The sequence below is a fragment of the Buceros rhinoceros genome, unplaced genomic scaffold, assembly GCF_000710305.1.
Source record: "Buceros rhinoceros silvestris isolate BGI_N320 unplaced genomic scaffold, ASM71030v1 scaffold1988, whole genome shotgun sequence".
Taxonomy (NCBI): Eukaryota; Metazoa; Chordata; class Aves; order Bucerotiformes; family Bucerotidae; genus Buceros; species Buceros rhinoceros.
This window is the reverse complement of record NW_010426143.1, coordinates 391-9,542: the sequence shown is the minus strand read 5'-3', so window position 1 is coordinate 9,542 and position 9,152 is coordinate 391. Positions and strand designations below refer to the sequence as shown.

General features: G+C 44.4%; 1 protein-coding gene across 1 annotated transcript in view; it reads right to left on the bottom strand.

Annotated features, from left to right (window-relative positions):
* Positions 1-9,148, bottom strand: part of ARHGEF38 (Rho guanine nucleotide exchange factor (GEF) 38) — a gene marked incomplete at its 5' end in the record, with an annotated part of 35,505 nt that extends 26,357 nt beyond the window's left edge. Inside the window, one exon of the mRNA XM_010141354.1 lies at positions 8,964-9,148. Within this exon, the coding sequence (XP_010139656.1) occupies positions 8,964-9,148 (185 nt within the window). The remainder of the gene's footprint in view (positions 1-8,963) is intronic.
* Between the last annotated feature and the right edge of the window lie 4 nt (positions 9,149-9,152).

The window sequence follows — 9,152 nt, the reverse complement described above, 5'->3', positions numbered from 1 at the left end:
AACACCCCCCCCCCCAAACCAAGTGAAAGATTTCAGAGGTTATTCTGGTGTTTTTCTGCTAGCCACAAGATGGTGCAGAGTACCAACAAAGCTGGTTATATCATTACCCTACTCATCTCCGCATTATCCGAGTCCTGCTTTGACAGCATGGGCTTTTATTGCTCACAGCAAAGGACGGCAATCTCTGCTGAGGATCAGACTGCTACGCCTTCATGTCAGCTTCTTGTAGGGAGCGTACTGCATAATGAGGCAACAGCAGCGGAGTCTGATGCTTGCCTCACTGATAGCCAATACTGAATATATTGCAGTTGCTTGAACTGATTGTCAAGGGCGAGGTCATGAGCACTCAAGTAAGCTTTGAACAGCGTGCAGCTCACCCATACGACACCAGCCAAGGCTGTAGATGATAACCTGGAGCTGGACTTGTGGGAAAACCAAGCAACTTTCAGGAAAGAGATTTCTGAGCTGTCTTCCGCTGAGAGGTGTAAAATGATATAAATCCAATGTATCATCATCAGTTATGCTGACCACTGATATTCAAAAAAAACCAAGGTTTTTATTAATGCCTTTCCCATCAGGTTTTCCAGTGAAACTGATGTGACCACAGTTATTGTTATAAATAGCTGCTTTTGGGACTACGCCTCTGCCTCTGTACTGCTAGTTTTAAACAGTGAGGACGAGGAATCCAAACAAACCGGGGCGGGGGGGGGCTTTTATTCAGTCTTTTTTGTATTTAGATGTACTTTCTACCTTTGGGTTTTTACCCTTGAATAGACAGGAACATTTTGTCCCCAAGTTTGTACACAGACAATAAAACAGAAACATAATACGGATGTCTCCTCTATGCAAGGCTTTGGCTATCAAAACAATTTTAAGCTGAGTCTTGCCCTAGTGAGTCCTTGCTGCTGCGGGTGCGCGGGCTGCACAGGAGCTTGCACTGCGACAGAGCTCATCCTCCAAATATGCTGCGTGCTGGCTGAAACAGACTTTGCCCTTACTTTAGTGAGAAGGAGAGCAAAACTGGTACCAGTGTCACTCCACAGCTCCCTCTGCTAGGGCTGCAGAATGAGACCACCTTGCCCGCTGCTTACGTGCTAAAATGGCAGGTGTTTTCTCCTCCAAAAACTTACAATATGTAACAACACTTATAAATTCACGAGGAACCACATGGACAATTCTGCACCAAAATCAGCATTTTCCTTAAGATCAGGTATGAAAATGTTTGCACGTGTGTAACTGTGTGAGACTTCAGGATGACTCCCAAGAAAGCACAGAGAGGACCAGACACCCTGGAAGATTGCAGAAGTGTCATTTTGTCTCAGATGCGGCACTTCTACGGTATCAGATGGAATTTGAAGGAAAACACAAGATGGTGTGCAAAGGAACTTTCTAATCTTTTATGCTAGTGCCAGGGGAGAGCATTATATGAGCAGAATAAAGCCACTGTATCCCACTTCAGGCTTGAAGCCACGATCCCTCGAGAGGCTGTTCTTTCAGTTTATGTCATTAGATTGCCCTGATCGAATTTGATTCTTGAATTATGTCAGGGCTCATCTATTATCCTTATTGCATGATAGATAATAATGCCAAGAAAGAAAAACTATTCTCAACAGGAAGAAATAACCATAAGAAATATCAGGTAGATGCTGTTTCCTTATAGAAAACATGTTTTAAAATAAATGTATCCTTTTGTTAAAGGCAATATAATTTTCCGTTTTCACTCGATACGTTCAGTTTTTCATTTCAGGCATGCCTGTCTCTATAGAACGCAACAGCAAGATTCTGAAGTGATGATTTGAGCCAAAACCTGTGATTTCATGTTCAGGTGATTGCTTTTGACCAGTTTGAGAACATTAGTAGCATGCTGAAATCCTTGTGGAATAAGTGAAAGTCTAATGAATGCACAAACAGCAAGTGTATATCTGGAGTATCAGCAGACTTGCCTCTACCTGGTAACACATGCCACCCCTGGAACAGTTCGAGAGAGAGGATTAGCACGAAGACACATTGCTGAGGATTAACTGTTACAGTAAGAATTTGGCTTATTCATCCTCAGAGATGCCAGGTTTAGAAGAAGCTATCTGTTGAATGGTTTGACAGCTGCATCTTAAGACCAGTTTACAAAAAAGTAATTGATACTCTTAGTAGGCATAAATATATAAAGTAGAAGGTAATGTTTCCAATTGTTGTCTTGTGATGTCAGTTATCTGCAGGAGTCGCCTTTCCGGAGGACTTTGCTTTGGAGAGGAAGGCAGTGGTTTGGGTTTCCCAGTTGTGCGTTGAAGCACACAGCTCTGGTTGCATGAAATAAGAGGTTCACTGTGTGATGACATGCACAAAGCAGCCACGTCATACAGAAACAGTGCTCTTGCAAGTGTGAGGTCTAAAAACATCACCCAGATGGAGACATCCAGCAATGCAGTGAGAGCATGGAGGAACAGAGCTTGGAATGTGCAAATGCAGCAGCTCTCTTCTAGGCTCAGGGGAGATATTGGGGCATCCACAGCAAGTGACCAGAGGAGCAACTATCGCAGGTTTACGAGATCAGTCAAGCAAATTTCCCTGGCTTTCCCACCTAGAGAGTGAGCACCTCTGAGAGGTCTTCTCTATCCATCCTTCCTCCCATGTAAGATGCTCAGGTTGGATATTACATTTACCCTTGAGGATGGGGCCCCAGGTTCTCCCCACCCAGTGCTTTTCATCTGGAAGTGAAGGTACTGACACAGAATATAGCAACAAGTACAGTGATGTCCGCGCATGGACTAACAGGTCTTTTCATTGCTTTGGCAGCGTTTGAAGGACACCAAAGGAACACGAGTTCTGCACTCGCTTTGTGTAGATATGGGGATTTTGCCCGGCACAAGGGTGTTGTGGAGGCATAAGTTATCGACGTATAACAAACAAATCAGATTTACTGCGTTTTCATGTGTGAAACCTGTGTCTCACACCACCCTGGATAAAATTACTCCTCTGTGAAATCAAGTCCTCAGATAGCCTGTACCCTCAGATAACCTAGCTATTACACACAGGAATGTACACTGGCTTTTATCAGCTGGATTTGTGAATGAAACACAGGCAGCCAAGTTCAGAAACTGCTGCTGTGGCAGCTTTCTTCTGCTCCCTCGCATCTCCCCTTACACCATGGCCCTGCCTCTGCACCTTACACCCTGCTTCCACTGCGCCTGACAGAAAGGCTGCGGGTCACAAGGACACTGGGATCCTTGGAAGTGAGGGAGCCTGAAATGGGACAATCAGTGGGAAAGGATGGAGTGTGGCGGGAGACGTGCATCACATGAGCAAGTACACAAGGAGTTTTGTTCCAGATCCCCCTCCACTTGTGAGGAACCACGTCCTAGGGGTGTCATTACAGTTCTGCACCAGAGTTATTACAGTGCAGCAATATGGTGCAAACATGGTGTGAATTAGATCCGCTGAACACCAAGCTGGGCACAGAAATACAAAAGGATCAGGATAGGGTTGTGGAAATTTGCGGTTTTCTTTTACTCACAGGCACACATAACAGCAGCATTGTTCAGGAGAGGGTTTGTTGCACATGGGCTGCAAGTTACACGTGCAAAAAAGCCCCTTTTGTGAACACAGGAGGAGAACCCTGCAGGACCAGAGTGACTCTGCACCAGTCTTCCTGGGCAACAGGTTCACCCATAAAATCTGCAATTCCTTGCAATTAGGTCATTCGATCTTTGATCATTTTTCAGTTCCATAAGGTACAGAAAATATTTACATTCAACACGCAAGTTCTTTCTTCAATTCCTTGACAGCAGACCGCTTTAATTATATGTGTGCTGACAGGAGTACAGAGAGATCCCATGTGACTGCAGTGGAAGGGAAGAAAGCTTATCATCAGGCGACAGAAGAATGCCCTTATTGTTAGCGCCAATACTCACAAATAAACCTTTCCAGTGTGTCATATACCTGTATAAATATACCACTCCTGTGGCATTGAGCTAACGTGTTAATAAAGTAAGAACCAAGGAAGGCTGCATCTGTGCCGCTTCCCCTGGGACATGGGCGTCTCAAGATACGGCTCAGATTAGCTGTAGGAACTGTGAGCCTTGTGACCCACAGCACAAAGTATTCCAATTAATAAAACATTTGCTTATATGCTCAGAGAAGGATCCATAAACCTCCTTGGGTCCTAGTCTTCACTCCTTTACTCCAGTCGCTGTTACTAGTTGTGCTGCAGCAGCTCCTTGAAGTCCTAAGCCACGCAACGGGATTTGATTGTGCCAAGTGCTGTGCAAACACAGCAGCACAAAATGGATTCATCTCTGTAAAGACAAGCTCGCTTCCCAGCCTGGCCACCACTGCAATAAGTTCAAGGAGAAACTCCAGCTTGATTGCAGTGCAAGTTAACAGAATTATATCCTCTGGGCTTAAATTTGCACAGGAGAAAATAAGAGTGTTTGACAGAAAGTGATTTCTCATCACAGGGCACAGGGAGGGTGGGGGGGTGGGTGTTTTCATCAAGGCATCTCCTGAGCTTCAGGAAACAATCTGGACTTTTACTCCTTACCGTACTTCAGCAAACCAGCCGCTCCAAAGATCAATACATTTTGCAGTGAAATAGGATATTACCTGCATTGTAGCCCATAGAAAGTTAATCAGTAAGAACAGCGCAAAGCAAATAAGGAACTGGGGAGAGGCGCAGAGGATCTTTCTGCTGGCGGGAGGTGCCGAGAAGCTGTGTGCATGGGCAGCCCCCGCGGGAAGAAGCAGTGTGCTCTGCAGGCAGGGACGAGGATGGAATGGAGGAAAGTGTCCTGCTTGTGATGGAGCGGAGAGAGATGAGTTGTCTCTGACTGGGCTTTTCCATACAAGGAGATAGCAACTTTCCAGGAATTTGTATAATTTCATAGGTTCCTGCATAACTTCTGGCGTTGTTTTTTTCTCATAACAACATTAAACAGAGGCAAAATGTGAAATTTGGGGTTCAGATACGAGCTCTGAGGCAATATATTGTGGAGGCTGTGTGATTTGAATCAATATCTATTACAGGTACGTCACTGATGTATTTTACCTTGAAGTATGTGCAAATCATTTAACAGAGCAGTTGACCCTTTCACAGCTCAAGTTATAAAGGAGTTAGTATGTAGCAGATTCATAAAACAAGGAGCGTTTTCAAATCATGCTTTGTCTCACTGAACACTGCAAATGTGATCTCCGATTTCTTCTGGAAACCCACCATTTTCTATAGCTCATTTTTGACACCACGCACAGGTTTGGTGTATGATTATTAACAGAAACCAACAATCCTAAACAAATCCAACAAAACCTAACAGAGAGTGAACTATGTTTGAAATTCCTTTTGATGGTCTGCCCTTCTTGGCTGACAGCATCTATCCCCATGATACATTGCCTCTCAATCTCCCCTGAACTTCCAGTTATTTAGGTTCCAAGAACTGCATCAAGCAAACTCCTTTTACTGAAATGCACAGGTAGTCACAGAATGGTAGCTTTGGGTTAGTTCAAAGACTGATTCCAACATTAACCATATTAATGTACGTGTATTGCATCAATTTTCACTGTAGAAAAGAGACCGACTCCTACCAGCTAAACAGCTACGGACAATTCACTTGAAAACAGAGCAGCTAAACACCATTTTTGTGCCATTGCTTAACAACAGTAGCAAGTTCTTCTTGAAAGGGTATGTGCAGGATTTTCTAGTGAATGTAGAACAGAGCAGAGTATTGCACAGAAATATCACAGCAGGTCTGTCTTAGCTCTTATAATAACCCTTTCTGCATCCACCACAAACGCTCGAATACATTTTCCTTAACCCCATTCTACCCTCTTTAGAAAAGTGAAGCTTCTCTCCAGTTGATGGAGAACTATGGAAGAAAAATATATACATGACTTAATCAAAGTATTTCTGGACACATCCAAGAATGCAACTACAACCTGAGTTCTAGATGACTGCATGGTTGTGTCTCAAACCTGCCATTTAATAGCAATTGCCTTGCTTTTCCATACCTAAAATAAGGCTGCAGGCATTTGGTTGTCTCATAGGAGGAGCTGAAATAGATGCACTAATGCTTACCTAGCTCTTTAAGAATATAATGGTTACTTTGCATCTTACTTCCTTTTAAAAAAAATAAAGCCAGAAAGTGTTGCATAGCCATTCACACCAGATAAGGTATAGAATAGATGTGTCTAATGTAATAATTACCCATGAAAACGCTTTCTTGTGTTTTTAATGAATCCTTAATTTCGAAGTGAAAAGCGCTTGCAGGAGTTTGCACCTTTGACAGTGCTATTGTGCTGGTTTGTAAACTCACAGAGTAAACCACCTTGATTACCCTGGAGATCTGGGTGGTAGGCTCCTTTTCTCACCCCATAGAAAACATTTTGGATTCTGTATAAAACAGCAAAACTTTAAAGAAATTCAAGGGCAGGAACTGAATTCTCAGGAGTTCGTATTGCTGACTGCTTGCTCACTTGTTTTTGGTTTGCCTTTCACAGGCTTTTATTTGGGGACCTGTATTTCTAGCATACTGACCTGCCCTTTGAGCATGTACTTTAGAGTTGCTGGAAATGGCTACGGGGAGCAACAGCCTGGTTTCTGCTCAAAGAATCACTTAAAGCACGCCGAGGGCTGGAGAGGTCCCCAAGAGATGTCTCACCCATGCTTCACTTTGTGCAAATGTGCTGCTATGCTGACATAGTCACTGGGGTGTAAAGACACCTTGGTACCCGTGCTCTGCCTAGGTTGCTTGCCACTAGTAGAGGTGAGGGTCCTGCAGCCTCCGACTCTTAGCTGTGGAAACTTGCCCCGTTCACAGGAGATTCCCCTCTGCAGTGTTTCCTTCTGTTGCACCTCCCTGTCTTACACATCCTTATCGGTGCTAATACCTACCACAGCTCTGCAGGCTCTGTGTTAGAAAACAAATTAACAGGGGACTAAGGAAGCAGGAGCAGGGAGGCAACTAAACTAAGAGCTTTTCCTCTAAGTCATATGGAAAGCAAGAGCAAATTCGTATCTTTTTGAGAAGTATTTACTGTTCCAGGGTGATCAGAGAGTACCTGCCTGGTGAATCACCACAGAACTTTCATGTCACCCAGCAGAGCTGTTGGGTTTTCTTAGCAAGAATAGAGAACTCAAAAGCTTTGTGCCAACAAAACCACTTCCGTCATCTTGGAGTAAGCTGCCTCACATCCAAGTGATAGTGAGAAAAATGAAAAACATAAAGGTGTACGATCATTTCACATCATCAGTGCTGGCAGATAGCACAGTAGGTCTGGGATCCATGATTGGTATCAGATTCAGGCACATCTAGCTCAGCAAAATTTGATCCAGATAAGGCCTCGGTGCACAATTGCTTTTCTTTCCATTGGGATTGTAAATACACTTCATACCAATGTCTGCTGACTGTATTTTCACCCTGACAACAGGCAACTTCTAATACGATATAAAGCCTGCAGGTACCTTGTTAACGCATCATCATTTTTCTTAACAAACGTGAGCAAGCATACAGAGCTGATTCCAGACCGGTGCTTTGCAATAGGTGGCCGCAGAAGTCTCAGCTCATGGCAGGAATCATAAAGCTGGATGTACTGTCTCCTTGGCCTGCTGCCATAAACATAACCTCATGATCCGCCATGGCTACCTAGAATTTCCTGCCTCCTTTGCTCCAGACGTTAGACAGCAGACATTCACAGCAGGAATACACCTGACAGAAAGATCTCATGCTCCTTGCGTTAGATAACCTCTGATAACCTTAACCTCACCTGGGCAAACCCCTTCATGAGTGAAAAACTGCCATTTTGATGGGACATGTGCCAGAAGCTCACCTGCCCAGCCATAGCGATCTGTGCTTGCACCCTGAAACACCCCTGCCAGATCCCCGCAGCATGTGCTTCACTTAACTGAAAATTTTTCATCTTCTCATTGATTAGCTATCACAAGGAGGGAACAGTATAATCAATAAACCACGCCGTTGTTCTCAGGGTATGCAGCCCCCATACAAATCCTATTATTTTTCACGTTTATTATTTTATTTTCTGCCTTTATTCTCTCTGAAGAAATGCTACTTCCTAATTAAGTGCATCGAAACCATAATACAGCAACTGAAAGTATTTTCCTATTTTATTTCCCCATGAAGGATTATTGCCACAAGAGTGACTGTCGCTAGGCAGTTATATCACTATTAGTAATACACGCTTAGATGATAATAATACTCAAACCCCACATTTGTGATGGGACGCTGTTGTTCAAGACCCTGGAGACCCACAGAAATTCAACAGTTTGTGTTCCAGAGCGCTCCCAGAGATAGCCATACACACTCTTCATGCTTTTCCTCCATTGTGCATCACGTTCAATTTTTGATTGACAGGCCCAGTACTAACACACGTTGCCAATTTCTGGTCCAGATGCAATTTGGTTATTTGAAAAAACACCCGCTCCATAATAATATAGTTTGAATCAGCACATTCATCAAAACATGTATTTGGATGTACTTCAGTTCAGGCTTGTATGTTCCAAGCAACAGACAAACAAATTCCAGATCCTGGGATTTTTAACTGTCAGAAAAAAACTGCCCTTGATGCTTCTAATTACTTAGCATAGACCCCACTTGATACGACAGCCAACGACGGGATGGAGCCATCATATTTTCACATTACTATTTGCGTTGCAAATGTGTTCTGGTGACGAACAAGCAAGATCCCGGTTGCATATGCATTTTGCAGAAACGCACCAAAATCTTCGATTGCGTTTTGTGTCCTGTCTACACAACACCGTTTAGAAACATTAGGGGAAACCTGTCACTCCCTGGGAGTGGGGGGAAGGGTCAGAGGGGGCGTTTTCTCACTCCATCTGTGAGCGCATTGGGGCACAGGCTGCCATTCCCTTCTTTATCTCGAGGCTGCAGCCTGGAGGGCATCGGGATGCCACCCCAGCCCAGAGCATCCCTGGCAGCAGAGCACAAAGCAAGCTTCCCCAGTACCTTGCAACTTCTGGCTGTACTCTGTCCTGTCCGACTGACTCCTCCTCAAGGTGCCGTGGTCCCCCGCGGCGGTGCTGTCCACCACCGGCTCCGTCTTCCTCCTCTCGCCCATGTACAGCTTGTTCCTCAGCAGGGCCAAATTCCTCCTCCTGCTCCCCACGCCTTCCTTCCCTGGACAGTCCACGCTCG